This window comes from Phyllobates terribilis, unplaced genomic scaffold (genome assembly GCF_046119375.1).
Source record: "Phyllobates terribilis strain yellow unplaced genomic scaffold, ASM4611937v1 Scaffold_7__3_contigs__length_470593459, whole genome shotgun sequence".
NCBI lineage: Eukaryota > Metazoa > Chordata > Amphibia > Anura > Dendrobatidae > Phyllobates > Phyllobates terribilis.
In genome coordinates, this window is record NW_027362767.1 from 394,576,116 (window position 1) to 394,599,718 (window position 23,603).

General features: G+C 46.7%; 1 protein-coding gene across 2 annotated transcripts in view; it reads right to left on the reverse strand.

The window, feature by feature from the left end:
* Positions 1-404: 404 nt before the first annotated feature.
* Positions 405-23,603, reverse strand: part of LOC141154974 (cytochrome P450 2C23-like) — a 51,155-nt gene continuing 27,956 nt past the window's right edge. For both annotated transcript variants that reach the window (XM_073641557.1, XM_073641556.1), the window contains 6 exons: positions 5,381-5,541; positions 5,062-5,238; positions 4,833-4,974; positions 1,781-1,968; positions 1,365-1,506; positions 405-724 (listed from right to left, as the gene is read on the reverse strand). In XM_073641557.1, coding sequence (XP_073497658.1) covers positions 543-724; positions 1,365-1,506; positions 1,781-1,968; positions 4,833-4,974; positions 5,062-5,238; positions 5,381-5,541 — 992 coding nt within the window. In that variant the 3' untranslated portion in view covers positions 405-542. The remainder of the gene's footprint in view (positions 725-1,364; positions 1,507-1,780; positions 1,969-4,832; positions 4,975-5,061; positions 5,239-5,380; positions 5,542-23,603) is intronic.

The following is a 23,603-nucleotide window of genomic DNA, read 5'->3' on the forward strand; positions in this document are numbered from 1 at the left end:
CAAATACTGATGTAAAATACTGACCAAACACAAACTCTGATGAATGCCACTAAGGCCACATTCACACATTCAGTAAGTCACTAAATGAAGGTTGCGAAGCACAGAAAAGTGCCATCTAGAGTGGGGCAGACTGTTTGAAATTCATCAGCTTCATCGAATTTTTCTCAAAAATTTCTGATTAGCAATGAACAAATTTGCCGCAAATAGCAATACTGAAAAATTGTGTGTGTATCACTGTTGAGTTCTCCTAGGTGTATATGAATCACAGAGCATTCAAATTTGCGGGGACCTGCAAAATTCAAGAAATTAATTCTGAAGTCGATCCCCTGCAGATCAGTCCGCTAATCTTTGTCTCTATGACGTACGTTACCTTTGATTACAATGAGATCACACCCACCAATAGGTCATGCGGTAAACTTTTAATATAAAGTAGGTTTTTCATTTAAAATAATATCCTTTTATAACAAACATCTCTTAATCTTAATTTAATACTATGGTTAATGGAAAAGCAAATAAGGAATGGTTTCCTAGGAACACGTCCGTCATCTGGGAGTCACATACATCTGGTAGGTTCTTGGTAGCATTCCATTTTTATTTGGTTCTGGGGTGATTTCAATATCCTTGGGATCTACTACTGAGTTTAGGTTAAATCTTTGTAATATGGTTATAAGAAAGATAAATATTTCCATCCGTGCCAGACTCTCTCCAATGCAATTTCTTTTGCCTGTGAAAAGGGGATACATAAAAGGATAAATAATCAATCTGACATTTATGTTATATATTGATACATACTTTAAAGGCCTGAACCTCGCATCAATAATTTGCATTAGAAAGTGTAATACTCCTGATAGCTTATCACATTGTGATACTTGCACCAATTGCAGCTTCAGATCCAAGGCTTTGATGTTTAAAGGGGATCTACCAGGGCAAGATGATTTTCTTAAGCAGGCAATGACCATGTAGAGCAGTTTTAACCAAGAATAATTATACTTTTCTTCCCAAAATTCATTGGACTTGTGTAAAAAGAAAAAAATCCAAAACTTAAAGTTGTATGCAAATTAGGTTCACATTGCACTTGCTTTACCCAGAGTTCGTCTGCCCATCTCTGCCACCCCCCCCCCCACTTGATTCATAGTGCAGGTGTTACTTGAGTGGGCACTGTCCTGAGTGAGCACTGCTGAAATCCTGCACATCAGAGCTGTCAATCACAGAGAACCTACAGTACACTGACAAACACTGTTATACACTCTTCTCATTGAACCATTTGATCATTGCAGACAATCAATATTATTATGATGGTGAAATTGGGAATTCATGGAAAACAATGGTATATCAACTTATGTAACAGTAATCATAAACATTACCTAATGAGAAAGGCACAAACGCCTCGTTCTTCCGGAAGCTGCCATCATCATTCAGAAAGTTTGTGGGATCAAATTTTTCTGGGTTCTTAAAACATTTGTGATCTTTTAATACAGATGTTAACGTAGGGAAAACTATGGTGTCCTGCAAACATGGATATGAGAAAATTAATTTTGCAGCTCAAATAAAAGAACAATTATCAACACCAGTATCGTATAGAGTTTCCTTTCACTTGATGCTACTGCTCATTTTCCTGTCAATTTGTCAACATGTGGCTCATGTTTTTCTTACTTTGACCTTCATAAAACATTTTTCTTTGGATTTAAGTCAGACTCATGGCAAAAATAAAATAAATGTTGCTAAAAAATGCCACACATCCCACACCCCACATTGTGCTCGCAGTTCTCTTGCTTCTGACCTTGGGAATGTGGTATCCTCGAAATGTTGTGTCCTCAACTGTTGCCCGTATCAGTCCCAATGGTGCAATGTCCGCAAACCTCAGAGTTTCATGTATAACGGCATCAATGTAAGGCATCTGGACTCTATCTTCTCCAGAAGGACATTGATTCTGACCAATCACACGATCGATCTCCTCGTGAATCTTACCTTTATGGGCACATATTACAATTCATGCTCTAACGGGATAACCAAGATATAAAATTTCTCCATTGTCTATTATTGCTATGATATACAGTGGCATGTAAAAGTTTGGGCACCCCTGGTCAAAGTTAGTGTTATTGTGAACAGTTAAGCAAGTTGAAGATGAAATGATCTCTAAAAGGCCTGAAGTTACAGATGACACATTTCCTTTGTATTTTAGGCAAAAAATATATATTTTTTAATCTTTTACATTTTAAAAATGACAAAAAAGGAAAATGGACCAATGCAAAAGTTTGGGCATCCTGCATGGTTAGTACCTAGTAGCACCCCCTTTTGAAAGTATCACAGCTTGTAAAAGCTTTTTGTAGCAAGACAAGAGTCTTTCAATTCTTGTTTGGGGGATTTTCATCCATTATTCCTTGGAAAATCCTTCCAGTTCTGTGAGATTCCTTGGTCATCTTGCATGCACTGCTATTTTGAGGTCTAGCCACAGATTTTCATTGATGTTCAGAAGAGGGGACTGTGAGGGCCATTGTAAAACCTTCAGTTTGCACCTTTTGAGGTAGCCTATTGTGGATTTTGATGTTTGTTTAGGATCATTAACCATTTGTAGAAGCCATCCTCTTTTCAACTTCAGCTTTTGTACAGATGGTGTTATGTTTGCATCAAGAATTTGTTGAAATTTCATTGAATCCATTGTTCCCTCTACCTGTGAAATATCCCCTGTACCATCGGCTGCAACACAACCCCAAAGCATGACTGATCCACCCCATGCTTAATAGTTGGCGAGATGCTATTTTCCTGAAATTTGGTGGCCTTTTTTCTCCACACATACCTTTGATCATTGTGGCCAAAGACTTCTATTTTAACCTTTTCGGTCGACAGAACTTGTTTCCAAAATGTATCAAGCTTGTTTAGATGTTCTTTTGCATACTTCTGATGCTGAATTTTATGGTGAGGCTGCAGGAGAGGTTTTCTTCTGATGACTCTTCCATGAAGGTCATATTTATGCAGGTGTCTCTGAACAGTAGAACAATGAAACACAAAGCTAGAGTCTGCTAAATCTTTCTGTAGGTCTTTTGAGGTTAAGCAGGGGTTCAGATTTGCCTCTCTAGAAATCGTACGAACAGCTCTCACTGAAATTTTGCTTGGTCTTCCAGACCTTATCTTGACCTTCACTGTTCCTGTTAACTGCCATTTCTTAATTACATTTCAAACTGAGGAAAGGGCAACTTGAAAATACTTTGCTATCTTCTTTTAGCCTTCTCCTGCTTTATGGGCCTCCACCATTTTCATTTTCAGAGTGCTAGGCAGCTGCTTAGAATAACCCATGGCTGCTATTTTTTTGGCATAAAGTTAGAGGAGGCTTGGTTTTTATAATGCTGGGAAATTTTCCTCACCTGGCATTTCCTAACGATGGTAGTGAACAAGCCATAACCCTAACAGGCTAATTAAGGTCAGAAATCTTGGTCAAAATTATCAAAGCACACAAATCACCAAGGGTGCCCAAACTTTGGCATAGGCCCATTTCCCTTATTGTAAGTTTTTAAAATGAAAAAAAAAAGACAATATATATATGTATTTGCCTAAAATACAACTGAAATATGTCATCTTTAACAATATGCCTTTTAGAGATCATTTCATCTTCAACTTGCTTAACTGTTCACAATAACAGTGATTTTGACCAGGGGTGCCCAAACTTTTACATGCCACTGTATGTATTATTGTGAAGCATTGTAGGATTATACTGTAGAAAATGTAGGAAATAACCAGAAATTATGAATTTAAGAAATACACATTCCCAGTGTTCCATTATGCTGGAGTCCACAAGTACTAAACAGTTCCTGTTGATTGGAGGGCTCAATGACCATTATCAATGGCATCAGGTAATTGAATACAATATCTACTTGGATTTCAGGATTTATATGTTAACAGTGTTATCATCCAAGATAATTAAGAAGGGGTTACTACAAAATCCCCTCAGTTTTTCCATTCTGCAAATGGAGGCTTGAACTAAAGTTCAACTAAAATAGTTTTCTGCTGGTAGAAATGTAAGATGATTGGAAGAGCTATGGCTCTAAAGTTTGGGACTGTAAGGAAAATAATTTAGAACCTATAGTTTTTACTATACTTTTTTAACCCACATGAGTTTAATTTATTAAATTCCTACTTGTTTTAAGGATCCCTCACTTAAAAATAAATTGATCATAAAGTGTCAACCTGGTCTGCTGGAACCAAAGCTGTTTATGGAGGGGAAACCCTGCAGTGAGTTATTATTGAAAGAAAATATGGCATTACACAATGCCCATTCCAATGAATGGATAGTGCAATGACAGTGCGCTCTGTTGCTGGCTTGTAAATTCTCATCAGAACTGGTGAGAGAGTGCATTGTCACTGTTAACTGAGAAGAACAGTGCACAAACATCCAACTGACCACACGTCAGAATTGACAACCAGCACATGCTCATTATATCAAGGATCAGCCCAGCCCCTGAAATGGACTTTACTAATGACATTTTATTGCAGGGAGGGGCCCCCCTGATGATGACTCATTTGAGTATCTCAGCATTCACTGAATGAAGCATCATCAAAGAGGAAGTAGTAGGTAAAAAAAAATCAGTGTAGTGAGGGAAGGATAGGAAATTTTTAATTAAAGTATATTAGAAAAAAGATTAGGTTAGGACATTAAATAGATAGATATTTAGGAGTAAAAAAAAAATAAGTTTCAGACCACCCATTTAATGCTGGGCATGACAAATCCTACAGGGTATGAGACTCTCCTATTAAGACTACCTATCTTCTCCCTGCATAAAATCAGATATTCACACAAGCTTTAACAACCCTCTGTTAAGATACAAAGAAGTGCTTACCTTCCACCTCTGGGTATTTTAGAAGATAGAGTAAACCATATCTCAAGACTGTACTTGTTGTATCTGTGCCAGCAAAAAAAAGGTCCATGACTGTGCCAAATAAATTATCAGAGTGGAATTCTGTATTTGGATTGCTCTTTTCCTGCAAGGTCATAGAGTATTTGTAATTATCAGTATACCTTTGGCATTGTGATTGGTCATTTTTTTAAAATCAAATTGAATATATCACCTCCTCCATCTTTATTAAGAAGTAGTCAATGAAATCCCGAGGACAATTTGGATCAAGTGTTGCTTTATGATTTTCCAAGGCCTCAAAGACAAAGGCTTTCAGTTTCTCAATATGTGTGAATATCTTTTGGTGGGGTCCGGGAATAAAGCTGAAAATCTTGGGGAAGAGACTGAGAAGCTGAAAAAATAAAATGAGGAAAACAGAAGGGTCAGCATGTTTATTCTGATTTACTACCATTTTTGAGGTTAGATATTTTGTAATCCTTTGCTACAGTAGAGAAAAGAGCCGGTACAAAGAGTGTTGTCAAATATTAACTTACCATTCCCCAAAAGGAAGACATAAGAAGGACCATTTCTTTTAGTAAGGTAACAAGTGTCTTAAATTTGACATCTTCATAGTCAAAACGTTCTCCAAACACAATAGAGCAGATAACATTGGAGACAGCCAAGGTCAGCACGTGTGTTGGGTCAAAGGGGGTGCCTGCAAGGAGATGTCCATATGTTGAATCAACGACCTAGGAATGCAGATGTATTCCTCTTTACCTTCACTGTTGGTTTGACATCTACTGAGATGTTTTGCACAAGATAACCAGTATAAAAAACATAATCTCAAGGTACTTTGTCATAGGATGTCTATGCTTTATGTATTACCATCCAGAGGTGGTGATGTGGAGTGCAGCAAGTCAAGTATTTTTTGTAGCACGTTATGATATTGTGTTAAACTTCCTTATATATGAGGTACATTAACCTTATATTTTGGGTCCCAGTGTTTGTTGCAAGCTCACGACAGCATCTTCCAATAACAGCAGCTCTGTTTAAGCTCTGTTAGCCTCTTAAATGCTGCTGTCAATCTCTGAAATGATCACAATAATAAGGCTGATGGACTCACTGTGTATTCATCTGGTGGTGTCCATCTTTATACATCCTTTTAGTGCAATAAAGGGTGGCCTAAAAAGATAGGATTAAGTCAGAACAGAGGCCACACAGAGTCGAAAGTGACTTAGTCTGCCACATTATAGTGTATGGTTTTATCTGGGGGTTCGTATAATTCATATTCTTTTTCAAATTTAGATAAGAAAAAGCAGACATAATTGCTCAGTGTTGAGCACAGGTTAAATATGAAATTTACCTTAAAAGAAATAAAAAAAAATGTTGTGTACGCCAAAATGCTACCAATAAAAAATGGCAACTAATTTGCACGAAAAACACAAATCTCTGTCGACAGAAAAATAGGGGGTGTGATGCTGAATCACTTCTCTTGGACAAACCGTGAGTCGGGATAGTCAAAGAGTCAGAGGTCAAAAGCCAGGAGGGCAAGTCATAAACAGAAGGAAGAGACAAAGGCATAGTCAGGTCATGGTCAAAGGTCAAAATACCAGGAGGATAACGGACCAGAACAAAAACAGACTGATGGTCAGAACGAGGTCCAACATCAAGCAACGAAAGATTAATAGTGATGAGCGAATATGTTCAAAATCCGATTTCCAAACTTAAGTTCGACATGAATGTGGCACATTCAGATTTGGGATTGGAAAGTTGAGCAAAATTTCTTAAATTCGGGAAAATCAGTAACGTGTATGATGAGCGGGGAGACGTAGCAGATGAGTGGGGGGGGCTGGTGATAGTTCAGAACAGTTTAGATCAGCAGCAAATTATTTTTTTTCCTGTAGGCAGTAACTTTAAGTCAGGAAAGCGCGGCTAGCCAATCAGAGCGCAGGAAGCATCCACAGTGTCCCAGACAAGGGCTTCTGCAATTGGCTGCTGAAATCACATGTCCTCCCTATATAAAAAGCGACCATGTTCCCTTGTTCCCAGCGCCATTTTATTCATGTCACTCGTGTTAGAGGCTGCTCCGGCACCCAGCTCCTGTGTAATGAGAGATATTAGCTAGATAGATGGGCGCTTCTATGGAAGTCAGATAATGTAGTCCTGTGCTATGCACCTGTTCAATCGACCTTGCAGCCCTTTTTTTTTGTTTTTGTGCAATTTCTGAGATTCTGACAAAGAGCAGGGTCTATGGCTCAGAACAGTGTTGTGCACCAGTTGTACTGTCTTGTCTCCATGCAGGGGTATACCTTCAATCTATTTTTTCACTTGCTAAGGTGATAAAGCAAGCAAGCAAGCCCTTGTAGGCCACTTTTTGATTTTGTGGGGTTGAAATTCAGCTCTCTGCAGAGGTTGTCAGTGAAGAGCTTAAAAAACTTTTTGTTTCATTTGCTAATGTGATAGTGCAATCTGTGTTGGCCCAGTTTGTCTTTTTTTTGGTGCGTGAACTTCAGCTGCATGCACAGTAAAACAAATATTTTTTCTGTTGGCATACAGAGTCCACCAAAGATTTTTTTGTGTCGCAGACGTGTTACACTCCGCTATATGCCACTTAGTGCTTGTAGTAGCGGTGAACTCTGCTATACGTCAGCTACTACGTTAGTGGTGGTGAACTTCAGCTGTTTTCAGAGTAATAAAATGTATTTTTTCTGTTGCTAGTCAGAGCCCCCAAAAGATTTTTTAGTGTCACAAACGTGATACACTTTGCTAAAAGCCACATACTATTTTAGTGGTGGTGAAATTCAGCTGTATTCAGAGTAAATAAATAATTTTTTTTACTGTGACTAACGTGATACAGCAGGCTAGATCTGAGTTTGAAAGATCTTGGATATTCTATGATATACAGGCCTCATCCACAGTCAAAAAATACTTTCTTTGATTTCTAACGTTATACAGCAGGGGTTATCTCAGATTGAATTAGTTTGGATAATATCTCGTATTTTATACATACCTCATCCACAATAAGAAAATACTTTCTTCTGTTACTAATGTCATACACTGTCATCTCAGGGTGCCAAGGGAGGGTGGTTCACTGCGATTCAGGGGGGTTGGCGATACCAGAAAAACTGTTAGTGAAGGTGTTAGTGAAGTCGAGGAACAAATGGAAGAGGAAGAGGTGATGGGCAAGCAACAGTCAGAACATGAAGAGGATAATCATCCCCTCTCTGTTCATGTTTGGTGGGAGGGGACGGAGGAAACAAGCATCAGAATTACCCAGCCACCAACACTGCATGGGCTTGAACCTCATGAAAGAGCCTGACATATGAATGTGTGTAGAACGAGCTAAAAAGCTTGTAACAGAACTTCAACATGACGTTTCAAGGATGGAGCGAGACTGCCATCTACTGGCCAGAGACAGTCAAGCAGAACCAAAATACACAAAGGAAGTTGCAGGCAGGGGAGATTCAGAGGCTGGACCCGATCAGGTGACTTCCAGGAAGGAGTTCAGAGAGATAAGAGGCCAGCGCGCCAAACCTGAGGGGTCTTTGGCGCCAAGCAGCAGAGAGGAGCAGACGTGCTCCCTGCGTCCTGAGAAACCCCGTGTGACAGGCCAAATCCAGAGGCCTGAGAGGTGCTCCAGCCGGGCACCGGTAAAAGAGCTCCGGATCCCTCACAGTTGTGACTCGAGTGCTGTGCCTGCTGAGGATACTAGGAACCTGATCGCTGTGCTGAGTGAGTTCGCGGAACCCGACGTCGGCCGCCGACAGACGAGGCCTGGACCCCCCTATCCAAGGCTCGAGAGACTGCCCCCAACAGCCAAGCAGAGAGGAGCTGCATACGTGAGCAGGGCCGTCACTTCCACTGCTCACCCACGGTACCGGGGGCAATTGGGTTTAAGTACTCAGGTTGGGAGGGGGACGGTTGGGGCTAAAGTAGCACAACGTGATTTAATTGAATTCATCCGGAAAGAGACTCACGGCCTAGCGGGAATAACAGGTGACCCCCGCTAGGGCCAAATTCACGGTTAAAGAACTTGTGTGGTGCTTCTCATGCTTGAGGGCATCACCTTATTTTAAGAGACTGCGCCTTATTTTAAGAGACTGCGCCTTACTTTAAGAGACTGCGCCTTATTTTGAGAAATTTCGTATTTTTCTGATATTTCAAACCACTGTTCATTACCCTTGTTGCTAATCCCTTGTTTCAGTATACCTGTTGTATAAAACTGTTTACAAACATTTCTGACTGTTCTCGCCTTGTGTCTCTGTGCGTTGCATTCCGGCACCTGCATTACATTTGGCGTAGTCGGCAGGATGCAACATTCAGACGCAGAGATGGCGGATCAGTCTATGGCTGGGTCCGGCCGGAGCCATATACCCCTGGGGGCTATGCTCAGCCATCTTCCCAAGTTTACAGGGGATGGCATGTCACTTTGGGACTGGGCAGAAAGACTGAGAAGTATGCTACGTATGTATCCCCTTGACCCTCTAGCCCAGGCGGAGTTGGCCCTCCTAACCCTTGATGGAGAGGCCCGACAGACTGTGATGTACCGCCCACCTATGGACCGTGACACCGTGGATAAAGTGATAAAAATTCTAGAGGACATGCACGGTGACACTACAGATTTGGGACACTTGCGCTTACGGTTGTTTCAGCGGGTCCAAGGGGAAAATGAGACAGTAAATCAGTATCTTAATGCATTACAGGAAGTGACGGCCCATATCACTAAGAAAACTCGAGATGGGAACCGAGGACTGGGACCATTGGATGAGGTGTTGCGTGACCAACTGATTGCTGGCTTGAAAGACCCTTCCCTGAGGCAGATCCTGAAGGAGCGGCTGCGACTGAGCCCTGATATGGGCTTCCTGGAGGTAGGGGCTGAAGCTAGAGTCCTGGAGAGAGAAGTTCCTGTTCTCAAAGCCACAGTTAGAAGTCATGAGGCAATTGCTCCTGGATTCACCAACCAAGAGCCTGATTGGGTACGGGAAATACGTCAGGAAATTCGAGACATTCGGGGTGAGCTGAATTCTATTAGGAAGACTCCTACTGCCCCCTTGCCGACGGACCGTACTGCTCAACGCGGACGGAGACCAGAACGAGAAAGACGTTCCTATCCGGCCCCAGCACGACATGTACCCGACCTATCGGCAGAACGAGGACCGGAGTGCTGGACCTGCGGAGGTAGGGGGCATATCTCCAAAGACTGTCCCAACCGAGAAAGGAGGAGGAGGGGACAGCCGTTAAAGTAAAATGCCCCACGGTTGTGGAGCATACCGTGGGGTCTCGAGCTTCAGAGAGTAGAAGAGGGAGCTCTGAAGACATTGTCTCCGAGAGGCCCATTATCTGGGCTGAATTCAATGGGCAGCGGATCCGTTGTTTGATGGACACCGGGTCTCAAGTGACCACTATGCCTGAGACGTACTTCCAAAGTCACTTTCCTGAAGTCGCTCGTTCCTGCCGGGAACCCACTGTCAAACTGGTGGCGGCTAATCAACTACCTATCCCAGTAGCGGGAGTAGTATGGATGTCTGTGCGGGCATGTGGAAAGGACCTCGGTCGAAAAGGGATTGTACTGACCACCGGGCCCGGAGGCGATGGGCCCATTGTAACCCTGGGCATGAATGTGCTGAAAGAAGTCGGACAGTTCCTGGCTGAGGGCTGTAGCAAAAACAACTGGACCCGCGCCACTCGAGACCCAGCTAACAAGAGAGTGTTCCAGCACCTCGTGCGGGTCAGTCAGATTCAAAAGTTGCCCACTACCTCCCAGTACCTTGGTAAGGTATCGATACCGCCCGAAGCCACAATAACACTGCCGGTGGGACAGACTGTACTCACTTTGCCGGTGCTGGCACATGTGTCCTTAGAGGGCGTAGACATTCAAGTTGAACCAATGGAGGGAGAAGAAGCGCCCTCTGGACTCCTGATTGCTCGAACTCTGGCCACCGTGCGGCACGGTCGAGTACCCGTGCGCTGCATTAATTTAAGTGGCACCAGTTTACAGTTGTTGCCCCGACAAGAGGTGGCGCGAGTGTGCGTAATGCCGGAGGCCCTTACTAGAGCTGACGCTATAGGGCTGGCACCTGTGGAAGGAAAACCATGGACCCTAGAGGTGTCCCTCAATAGCCAGGAACATGGAAGAGAACCGTTGGCTGGACGCCACCTCCTGGAAGAAATGGAAGCTAACCTGACTGAGTTTTCTGCTGGACAAGTGAGGCAGATCGAACAACTTCTACAGCGATATCAGGGAGTGTTTGCACAGCATGAAGATGATTTCGGGTGCACTCGGGACATTCAGCACGAAATACCCACCGGAAATACTGCTCCCATCCGAGAGAGATATCGGCAGATCCCGCCTCAAATGTACCAGGAGGTGAAAGAGCTATTGGCCCACATGTTGCGGAACGGTGTGATCCGTGAAAGCCAGAGCCCCTGGGCGGCTCTGATCGTGCTGGTCCGAAAGAAGGACGGTACCCTGAGATTCTGCGTAGACTATCGGAAGCTGAATGCCTGTACAGTACGGGACTCCTATCCACTCCCCCGAATCGAAGAGTCTCTATCTGCACTAGGGAGCGCCAAATTCTTCTCCTCCCTCGACCTGGCCAGTGGCTATTGGCAGGTCCCAGTAGCTGAGAAGGATCGTCCGAAGACAGCTTTTGTTCTCCCTATGGGCCTGTTTGAGTTCAATCGAATGCCGTTCGGACTAACAAATGCGCCAGGAACCTTCCAATGGCTGATGGAGAGATGCTTGGGGGACCTCAACTTTGAAGCCACTTTAATATATCTGGACGATATAATTATCTATTCCGCAACGTTTGAGGATCATCTCCGCCGATTGGAACAAGTGTTAGAATGGCTACAAAGGCACGGCCTGAAAATTAAGCCTCGTAAGTGTCGTCTCTTCAAACGAGAAATTGAATATCTGGGGCACACTGTGTCCAGTGCAGGGGTGCACCCCACTGCGGAGAAAGTAGCTGCCGTGCAGAAGTGGCCCACGCCCGCCAATCTAAGGGAACTAAGGGCATTCCTGGGGCTCGCTGGATACTACCGCAGATTCATTAAAGACTTCGCTAAGATTGCGAACCCGCTCAATGAATTGCTGAGAGGAACAGCCGGGGGAGCCAAGCGGCAGCCCATTCAGTGGGGCCCATGACAAGAAGAGGCATTCCGAGCATTGAAAATGGCGCTAACAGATGCCCCGATTCTGGCCTACGCTGACTTTTCGCAGCCGTTCATGTTGTACACTGATGGAAGCTTGCATGGGCTGGGAGCAGTGCTGGCTCAAGTACAAGGAGGGAAAGAGCGAGTGATCGCGTATGCCAGCAGGTCACTCCGAGATATGGAGAAGAATCCGGACAACTACAGTTCGTTTAAGCTGGAGCTACTAGCACTGGTGTGGGCCATGACCGAGAAGTTTGCTGAGTACCTGTCAGGGTCAGAAGTGCAAGTGCGGACAGATAACAACCCTTTGGCCCACTTGGAGAACGCCAAACTGGGCGCGTTAGAACAGCGGTGGGTCGCAAGGATGTCCAAATTCCAGTATAAAATCGCCTATCGGTCCAAGGCCCTGAACACACATGCAGATGCCCTGTCCCGGGTCACTCAGGCGGGGCCTTAGAAGGACAGAGATGAGGAGCTCGAAGGCGACGAGATCCCGGATTTCAGCCAGTTCGCCGCTGCTGTGGTCGACGCCCAAGAGACCAGAGGGGAGCCGCGGCCCACTCAGATTCTGGGACGTTCAAGAGACGAATGGATACATCTGCAGCAATCCGACCCGGAGCTAGCAAAGTTGAGAGAATGGGTCGCCCTTAATCAGAGACCCGACCAGGAAACCAGAGCCGCTTCACTTCCAACTACCCTACAAATCCTAGGCCAGTGGGAGAGGCTCCTCCTGAAGGATGGCTTGCTATGCCGAAGAATCCAGCTGCCTCGAGAGTTTGATGTTACCTGGCAAGTGGTAGTTCCAGGAGCACTAGTAACACAGCTAGCCCAAGAAGCTCATAGAAGAGGTGCTCACTTCGGAGTAGAAAAGACCTTCCGGTGGTTGCAACGGCTGGTGTATTGGCCTCAACTGCGACAAGAAGTCGAGGGGGTCTGCCGAACATGTCGCCAGTGTGAGTTGAACAAGCCCCCGGAGCAAAGAGCTCCCATTCAGACCATCCGAACTTCTGCCCCCTTGGAAGTCTTGATGATTGACTACTTGATGGTAGGAACTTCATACAACGGTTATGGACACTGTTTAGTCATGACTGATCACTTCATCAAGTTTGCAGTAGTGACGCCCACTAAAGATCAGACGGCAGAAGCCGCAGCCAAGGCCATCTGTCAAGATTTCATCCGGATTTATGGGTGCCCGAAGCGAATACATTCTGACCAGGGGGCCTGCTTCCAAGGACGAGTGATGGATGAGCTATACCGCATCTATGGGATCGACCGTTCCCGGACAACGCCCTACCACCCGCAAGGGAACGGGGCTTGCGAGCGCTTTAACCGAACCCTGTTGCAAATGTTGCGAACACTGGAAGCGGACAAAAAGATGAAGTGGCCCGAATTCGTGTCCGAGCTGGTGTGGGTGTATAATAATCGAGTTCATGCAACCACCGGCTACACCCCCTACATGTTGCTGTTTGGAAGAAGTGGCCGAGAAATCACTGAACTGGAGCTAGACTCAGAAGACCCCGGTCCGGGCAGTAGCCCAAGTACCTGGATTCGAGAACACCAGCGTCGACTCCATACCGTGAGAAGACTGGTTGCTCAGAAGTTTCAGGAAGTAGAGCATGCAGTTCGGCCCCCGACCACAGGTGGATCGCTTCAGCCAGGAGACCGAGTGCTGGTGAGGGCTAAACGATTTGGGAGTAAGCTGGACCATCGTTGGGAGGCAATACCATATCGGGTGGTGAAGAAGGTTCACCCAGACAACCCCGTCTACGAGGTTAGGCCCGAAGGGGATGACACCGCGACATCCAGGGTGTTGCACCGTAATATGTTGCGACCTTGCTCCTCTGAAGCAGAAGTCTGTAACAGGGCTGGGCCCTCAGACGTGTTGGCTGAAGTGCCACATACAGGAACCTTGGGGGATGAAGAAGGGTGGGCCACAATGCAGTTGGGCCCGTCAGAACCGTTGGTGCCACTCCCGAGTGGAAGTCAGAATGAGTCAGGAAATGATTTGCAATCCCCAGTAGTTGATTCCTCGGATCTCCCGGAGTCTCCTCCGCAAGAAGAGCCCCGCAGAACTGAGCGGGCTAATGCCGGAATTCCTCCTAACCGGTATGCTCAGGAAGAGTTTATCTGGTCTCGAATCCAACAGAAAACGCAGGAGTGTGCCCAACTCCTGTCTGAGCTTGCACTGCCTGGAAGGAGACATCAATTCTGCGAGGAGTCCACTCGCCCGAGGACTGGCGAGCAAAAAGGAGGGAGGAATGTAGAAGAGCTAAAAAGCTTGTAACAGAACTTCAACATGACGTTTCAAGGATGGAGCGAGACTGCCATCTACTGGCCAGAGACAGTCAAGCGGAACCAAAATACACAAAGGAAGTTGCAGGCAGGGGATATTCAGAGGCTTGACCCGATCAGGTGACTTCCAGGAAGGAGTTCAGAGAGATAAGAGGCCAGCGCGCCAAACCTGAGGGGTCTTTGGCGCCAAGCAGCAGAGAGGAGCAGACGTGCTCCCTGCGTCCTGAGAAACCCCGTGTGACAGGCCAAATCCAGAGGCCTGAGAGGTGCTCCAGCCGGGCACCGGTAAAAGAGCTCCGGATCCCTCACAGTTGTGACTCGAGTGCTGTGCCTGCTGAGGATACTAGGAACCTGATCGCTGTGCTGAGTGAGTTCGCGGAACCCGACGTCGGCCGCCGACAGACTAGGCCTGGACCCCCCTATCCAAGGCTCGAGAGACTGCCCCCAACAGCCAAGCAGAGAGGAGCTGCATACGTGAGCAGGGCCGTCACTTCCACTGCTCACCCACGGTACCGGGGGCAATTGGGTTTAAGTACTCAGGTTGGGAGGGGGACGGTTGGGGCTAAAGTAGCACAACGTGATTTAATTGAATTCATCCGGAAAGAGACTCACGGCCTAGCGGGAATAACCGGTGACCCCCGCTAGGGCCAAATTCACGGTTAAAGAACTTGTGTGGTGCTTCTCATGCTTGAGGGCATCACCTTACTTTAAGAGACTGCGCCTTATTTTAAGAGACTGCGCCTTACTTTAAGAGACTGCGCCTTATTTTAAGAGACTGCGCCTTATTTTGAGAAATTTCGTATTTTTCTGATATTTCAAACCACTGTTCATTACCCTTGTTGCTAATCCCTTGTTTCAGTATACCTGTTGTATAAAACTGTTTACAAACATTTCTGACTGTTCTCGCCTTGTGTCTCTGTGCGTTGCATTCCGGCACCTGCATTACATGTGTTCTTGCTACACTATCTGCAACATGATCCCAGTATAGTTATGATTCGAAATAGTGCTGACTACTGGGTTGCCAATCTGTTAGATCCACGTTATAAGAGTAAATTTTGCCAGATGCTTCCTGCTCTGGAAAGGGACCCGCGAATGCTGGAGTATTCAAACACGCTTTTATACAACATTAACATAGGTTTTCCCGAAGCCAGTATAGAGGAACACAGAGATCATCGCAGCTATACACTTCCAACCACCGGCATGTCAATTCGTCAACACTAGTGTTGAGCGAACATGCTCGACACTGCTCGGTACTCGCCCGAGCATCACGCTACTCGGGATTTTCGGCGAGCACCGAGCATTTCCGGGTTACTCGGGCGGGAGCTCGGGTCTCCGCCCTGCATGTTTGGCGCTCTTTACAGAGCCAATGAACATGCAGGGATTGCCAGCCAGTCACTGTAATGCCGCAGCCATGTTGGTTGTGGGCATTACAGTGATTGGCTGGCCTCACAGCGTCACCTCGAGTATTTAAAACTGGGCGCCGCCATCTTGGACACAGTCGCTCAGGATCAGACAGTGTAGGGACAGCGCTGCTGATTTAGGGAGAGCTATAAACTGCGAAATAGTTAATGTAGGGTCTGTAAAGGCTGCCAGATCAAACAAACAGTCCTTCTCAGGACTAATATCCATCCCAGATATCAGGCAGGCAGGCTGTATAGGAGACGCAGTGGTTATACCAGCAAACGCTGCATTACAGTACTGTGTGCGGCTCCTGTTGCTGAAATTGCTGGACTTAGCTCCAGGTCTCAGGGGACAGGAAAAATCCTTTTTTTTTTCATCTAAATCCTCTTTTTTTTTTCCTCCTTCACACTGTACAAATACCCGTCTTATTAACCTTTTGGTGTCTCTGATTTTTCAGACACAAATATATCTGTTGAAAATAGTCAGGTGTAGGCTAGAGAAACAGAAGTGTTGTTTTGCACTTCCACGGTTCAAACCTCTGTATTATCCACTTTTGTGCCATTTGTATCTAAAAAAAAAACAGTTTGAGTGTGTCGCTCACTGTTCAGCCGCAAATCTATATATTTAAAAAAGTCTGGTATACCCCAGTAAACAATAACTGTGGTTTTGCCATCCCACGGTAAAAAATCTCTATTATTCAGGTTTTGGTATATTTTCCGTAAAGAAAAACAGTAGTGTCTCCTGACTGTTGTGACACAAAAATATATCTGTTGAAAATAGTCTGGTGTAGGTTCGACAAATCTCAGTGTGGTTTGGCAGTTCCATGGGTCAAATCTCTGTACTATCCAGTTTTGGGCCTTTGGTATCTAAAAAAAAAACAGTTTGAGTGTGTCGCTCACTGTTCAGCCGCAAATCTATTTATTTAAAAAAGTCTGGTATACCCCAGTAAACAATAACTGTGGTTTTGCCATCCCACGGTAAAAAATCTCTATCATTCAGGTTTTGGTATTTTTTACGTAAAGAAAAACAGTAATAGTTTCTCCCTGATTGTTCAGATTGTTTAAAAGAGTTGGGTGTAGGCCAGAGAAATAGAACTGTGGTTTTCCTCTTCCACGGTTCTAATCTACTTTTTATTACCCTTTTTCCATTAATAGTGCAAGTGTAAGCTATTTTACTTCCTTTACAATGGGCGAGGTGCATGGCAAGGGACGTGGAAGTGGACGTTCTGGTGATGGTTCGTGCAGAGGACAGGGCCGTGGCCAAGGTGAAAATGTGCCACAACCAACAGTCACATCTTCTCGCTCCCACTTCTTGACCGAATTACTAGGGAAGCACAGAACAACACCAGTATTGAGAACTGATCAGTGTGAACAGGTTATTAATTGGATAGCAGATAATACTTCCAGTTACCTGGGCACCACCACCTCCGGTCTGTCTTCCACATGGTAAACTCTTAGTAGCCGTGAGTCTCGACCGCATACTCCTCCTCACCCTGATGCTCCTTCCTCCCACCATGCCGAGAGTCGTCAGAGAGCAATTGATCCCACACTTGGACACTCTGAAGAGCTGTTCACTGGTCCATTTCCATATTTGTGCCCCTCGACTGGTACGCTTGAAGTGGTGGAAGAGGAGATCCCATGTAGCAATGCTCAAATATTTGAACAGCCACGGCCACAGGAAGTCGACGCTGGCAATTTGTCACAAGAGGTGGACAATGACGAGACACAATTGCCAGGAAGTGAGGAGGAGCATCGTGGTGAGCAAGTGGAAAAGGAGGAGGTGGTGGATGATCTAGTAACTGATCCAACGTGGCAGGAGGACATGCAGAGTGAGGCCAGCAGCACACAGGGGGAGGGAGGCAGAGTACCCCAACATGAAGGAAGAAGCAGTGTGGTGGCCGCAGACAGAAAGCGGGCAACCGTTCCCCGTAACACCAACACGAGGGACGTTGCCAGTACAAGCGGTAGGTCTTCCAGAGTCTGGAATTTTTTTAAAGACTCTGCTGATAACCCCAAAAAGGCCATATGTTCCACCTGCCATGCCAGCATCAGCAGGGGTGACAAAACTACCAGCCTGACCACCACCAGCATGATCAGGCACATGGCAGCAAAGCACCCGACTTTGTGGGGCGAAACCCAGGGTCCACGACCTGTGTCAGCGGGTGTCACCACTGCTTCTTCCACTGTTGTGCATGCAATAGAACCCCCTGTTGTGTGTGCAAGGCAATCCCCTGTCCATACAGCATGAAAAGATGCCCCTTCCTCTGAGTCATCACTTGTTATGGCAGTTTCTCAAGAAACAGCATCAAAGTCCACGTCCACGTCCCACCGCAGCGTTCAATTGTCCATATTCCAAAACTTTGAACGAAAGTGGAAATTCGCAGCTAACGCCCCACAGGCCACAGTCCTAAATTCGCACATTTCACGACTGCTTGCGTTGAAAATGCTGCCTTTTAGGCTGGTGGAGACGGAATCCTTCCGCAATCTTATGGCGGTGGCCGTCCCTCGGTACTCGGTCCCCAGCCGACACTATTTTGCCCGGTGTGCCATCCCCGCACTACACAAGCACGTGTCCCAAAGCATCTGCCGTGCCCTCAACAACGCAGTTCCTGGGAGAATCCACCTGACAACGGACACGTGGACAAGTGCTTGTGGCCAGGGATGGTAGATCTCTCTGACGGCACACTGGGTAAACATAGTGGAAGCCGGGACCCAGTTGGACCTTGGGACGGAACAAGTCCTCCCCACACCGAGGATTGTGGGCCCTATATCAGTCATAGTTGCCCCCACAGTTTATACCTCCTGTGCATCATCCTCCTCCTCCTCATGTTCAGCCTCCATCTCAGATATCACCACATCAGTTACAAGCTGGAAGCACTGCAGTACTGCCTCCGCAAAGCGGCAACAGGCTGTGCTGAAACTCATAAGCTTAGGTGATAAACCTCACACTGCTTGTGAGTTGTGAACAGCTGTGAAAGAGCAGGCCGATCTGTGGCTGAGACCGCTGAACCTACATCCAGGCATGGTCGTGTGTGACAATGGCCGTAACCTAGTGGCGGCTCTGAGGCGAGGTGAGATCACACACGTACCATGCCTGGCTCATGTGCTTTACCTCGTGGTTCAGAGGTTTCTTAAATCGTACCCCGAGTTGCCAGATCTGCTCGTGAAAGTACGCCGCCTGTCAGCTCATTTTCGCAAGTCGGCAACAGCTTCCGCCGCCCTTGCTGTGTTGCAGCAGCGTTTGCAGCTTCCGGCACACCGACTGGTGTGTGATGTCCCCATACGTTGGAACTCTACCCTCCACATGTTGCAAAGGATTTGTGAGCAGAAGAGAGCAGTTGTGGAGTACCAGATGCAACAAGGCCGTCGATATTCAGGTCAGACTCCACACATAAGACCTCAGGAGTGGACCTGGATGTCTGACATATGTACCATCCTGACAAACTTTGAGGAGGTCACCAAGATGGTGAGTGGTGATGACGCCATCATTAGTGTCAGCATCCCACTTGTCTGTCTTTTGCAACGCTCTCTGCAGAGAATTAAAGAGGAGGCATTGCAGCCAGAGTATGATGAGATGGATCAAGAAGCCGTAGTGGGCGATTACACACAGCCCAGCCTCATCTCATCCCAAGGTGCATTGGGGGACAATGAGGGAGAGGAGGAGGAGGAGGAGGAAGAACAGGAGCTGCTATCTTGCGCTGTAGACGGTAGTACCTGTACAAGTGTCATACCGTCGGTTCAGCGTGGGTGGCCTGAGGACAGGGGGGAGGAGGAGGAGGAAGAGGAGGAGGAGGAGGAGAGCATGGTCAGTCGTCATCTTGGTGAGGACACGGAAATCTTGCCCATTACAAGTCTGGCAGGCATGGCTGACTTTATGTTACGCTGCCTTAACTGTGACCCTCGCGTTGTCAAAATGTTGGGTGACAGTCATTACTGGTTGGTGACACTTTTAGACCCCCGCTACAAGGAGAACTTTCACTCTCTTATTCCTGAGGTGGAGAGGTCTACAAAAATGGGGCAGTACCAGATGGCCCTTCCTGCAGAACTCTTAAAAAAATTCCCATCTGAACACGCTAGCGGCAGAGGTCACAGTTCGCTGCCCAACCAAGGCGTACAGGCGAGAGAGATGCAACTCCAATCCAGCAGAGGCAGGGCAACACTGTCAACGCTCTGGGACAGATTTCTGACACCGGCCCAGCTTACAGGCCCTGAGGCGCGGGGTACTCTCACAAGGAGTGGAAAGTTTCAAAAGATGGTGAGGGAGTACCTTGCCGACCGTACCAGCGTCCTCCGTGAGTCCTCTGTGCCTTTTAATTATTGGGCATCCAAGCTGGACACTTGGAGTGAACTCGCTCTGTACGCCTTGGAGGTCCTGGCCTGCCCTGCCGCTAGCGTGTTACCGGAGCGTGTTTTTAGTGCCGCTGGGGGAATTATAACTGATAAGGGCACTTGCCTGTCAACTGACAATGCTGACAAGCTGACCCTTATCAAAATGAACAAGGGCTGGATTGGGCCAGACTTCTCATCACCACCAAATGACAGCAGAGTAACAAAGTCAAATCCACTGTGTTATTTCGGGAGGTGTATTCACATGCACCGCTTCACACCCACACATGGATATACGCTTCCTCATTTCGGCTATTTTATGTTCTTCTCCTTATCCTCAGCCTCCACCACCACTATATCACCAGGGTGCCAGCATTGCAAGTTGCTCCGTCCTAATTTTTGGAAGCTTTTGCTTGGAAGGCATAAGCAAATCCTATGGGAGACCCACTCCCCAATAATGGGACTTATGTTTGTAATATGCTGTACTGCATGGTTCTTGTAAGGGGCATTGCAAGTTGCTCCGTCCTAATTTATGGAAGCTTTTGCTTGGAAGGTATAAGCAAATACTATGGGATACCCACTCCCCAATAATGGGACTTATGTTTGTAATATGCTGTACTGCATGGCTTTTGTAAGGGGCATTGCAAGTTGCTCCCTCCTTATTTTTGGAAGCTTTTGCTTGGAAGGCATAAGCAAATACTATGGGAGACCCACTCCCCAATAATGGGACTTATGTTTGTAATATGCTGTACTGCATGGTTCTTGTAAGGGGCATTACAAGTTGCTCCATCCTAATTTTTGGAAGCTTTTGCTTGGAAGGCATAAGCAAATCCTATGGGAGACCCACTCCCCAATAATGGGACTTATGTTTGTAATATGCTGTACTGCATGGTTCTTGTAAGGGGCATTGCAAGTTGCTCCATCCTAATTTTTGGAAGCTTTTGCTTGGAAGGCATAAGCAAATTCTATGGGAGACCCACTCTCCAAAAATGGGACTTATGTTTGTAATATGCTGTACTGCATGGTTCTTGCAAGGGGCATTGCAAGTTGCTCCGTTCTAATTTTTGGAAGCTTTTGCTTGGAAGGCATAAGCAAATACTATGGGAGACCCACTCCCCAATAATGGGACTTATGTTTGTAATATGCTGTACTGCATGGCTCTTGTAAGGGGCATTGCAGTTCCTCATAATTTTTGGAAAGCCTTCCATTCACTGCTTAGGCCAACAGTGCACAGGAGACCCAGTTGCTATAAATGGAAAAAAGGATTAGTTAAGGCCCTCTGACCTCCATGTCATTTCCAAGGGGCATTGGAGTGCCTCCAAATTTTTGGTATTCATTGCATTCACTGTATGCCCTATAACGGTGTAGCCGAACCACTCCTTTTGTTACAGAAACATATCCTACAAGACATATCTGGTTGACTGGCCTGATATTGATGTGAATGGTCCCTGTTCCTCCTGCTCTTTCTCATTTGCCACTACCTCATCCATCATTTATCACCTGAAGCTTTGTTTTAACGGGAGTCATACAACTTGGATAGTAGCAGGAAAACATCCAGCAATCCTCAGAGGAAGTAGGATATGCGCCAAAACGCTGACCACCTTAGGCCTAGCCGCTACTACATACATGCGCTTGCATTCCAACAAAACAAAGCAGATGCTAACTTCTATCATCCTCATCATGCTCCTCACCTTGGCACTCTCAAGAAGCCAGGGCCCACCGGAGGAGTCTGGTTGTCTGGTGGGCTCGGCCAATGCTGCCCTAAAGCAGGCCAGGCTAAGAAAAGTGTGGGAAAGGTTACCGGGACAAATAGGGGTGGCTGGGGACCGAGTATGGACACCCGGCCGCCCCCCTGGAGGCTGGGGAGCAAGAGGGGACATCCGGCCACCGGGCGGCTGGGGACTGAGTATGGATACCAGGCCGCCGATGCAGCCATGGCATGGTGGCCAGATTCCGCCTCCACATGCCTAAAAGGCCCAATTTAAAGTGCAAGCAAGCAGTATGGTATTGCAGCCTGGGGGTGGGTGGGTGGCAGGCGGCATACTTGCTGGCATTGCAAGGAATGGGAGAGGTACAATTGAACACTGCCTTGGGACAAGGACTTGAATGGGGATAGTTGCAAGTCTGCAACGACAGATGCAGGGTGGGAGGCATCTTCGCATGTACCATGAACAGGGGTTTGGCATGCACACACTACAGCGGAATAGGCTCTCCTTCCCACTAAATGCACTGGGGAGGGCACAGGTAATGTTTTGGTATACGCGCTTAATCTTATGTATAAGGTACACCAGGACAATTAGGGGCGGCTGGGGATTGAGTATGGATACCTCGCTGCCGAAGCAGCCTTGAGGTAGTGGCCAGCTTCGGCCTCCTCCAAATTAAAAGGCCCCATTTCAAGTGCAAGCTAGCAGTATGACATTGCAGTCTGGGGGTGGGTGGGTGGCAGGCTGCACACTTACACTTGCATTAAAAGAAAACAAAGCAGATGCTAACTTCTGTCATCATCATCATGCTCCTCACCTTGGCACTCTCAACTTCCCTGATGGAGAAGCCAGGGCCCACCGGAGGAGTCTGGTTCTCTGGTGGGCTCGTCCAATGCTGCCCTAAAGCAGGCCGGGCTAAGAAAAGTGTGTGGGGGGATGTTCCAAGGAGAAATAGGGGCGGCTGGGGACCGTTTATGGACACCCGGCTGCCCCCAGGCGGCTGGGAACCGTGTGTGGACACCCGGCCATGGGGCGGCTGGGGACAGAGCATGGACACCCGGCCACCGGGCGGCTGGGGACTGAGTATGGATTCCAAGCCGCCAACGCAGCCATGACGTGGTGGTCAGATTCCGCCTCCACATGCCTAAAAGGCCCAATTTCAAGTGCAAGCAAGCAGTATAGTATTGCAGCCTGGGGGTCGGTGGGTGGCAGGCTGCATACTTGCGCTTGTATTGCAAGGAATGGGGGAGGTACAATTTAACACTGCCCTGGGACTAGAACTTGCATGGGGATAGTTGCAAGGCTGCATCTTCTGATGCGGCAAGGATCACTTATGATGGGCACACTTTTAGACAGTGACCTGGGTGTCAGAGATGCTTCCAGTGGTCTTCCCCATGCTGTTCCCATGTCTTTTTAGCACTTTATGCATGTGTCACACAGCACATGGCCAGATAAGGTTGTAAAATGTTAAAATGACATTTCCCGGTGAATGCATTTGTCACAGTTGAAAGCAATACAAAAGTGCAAAAACGCATAAAAAATGCTACTTTTGAACATAGCCCAAGGTGTGGAGGAGTATTTTTGTGTTTGGTTATTTATTTTACCTTATACACAAGTCTTTACCCTGGAAAAGAAATTCCTTATCATATTTCACAGGAAAAAAGTTTGTTTCGTTTTTGAACGTTTTATTGTGAGCCCGTAAAAGTAGCTTAATACCTCTGACCACGTTGTTGACAGCAGTGACCTGGGGGTCAGAAATGCTTCCTGGGGCAATCCCCATGTTGTCCCCATGTTATTTGAGCACTGTCACTATCGTTTTGGGCACTTGTTAGGCTTTTAAAAGACTGCCGAAGGTGCCACCGCAAAAATGCTCGAGTCTCCCATAAACTAACATTGGGCTT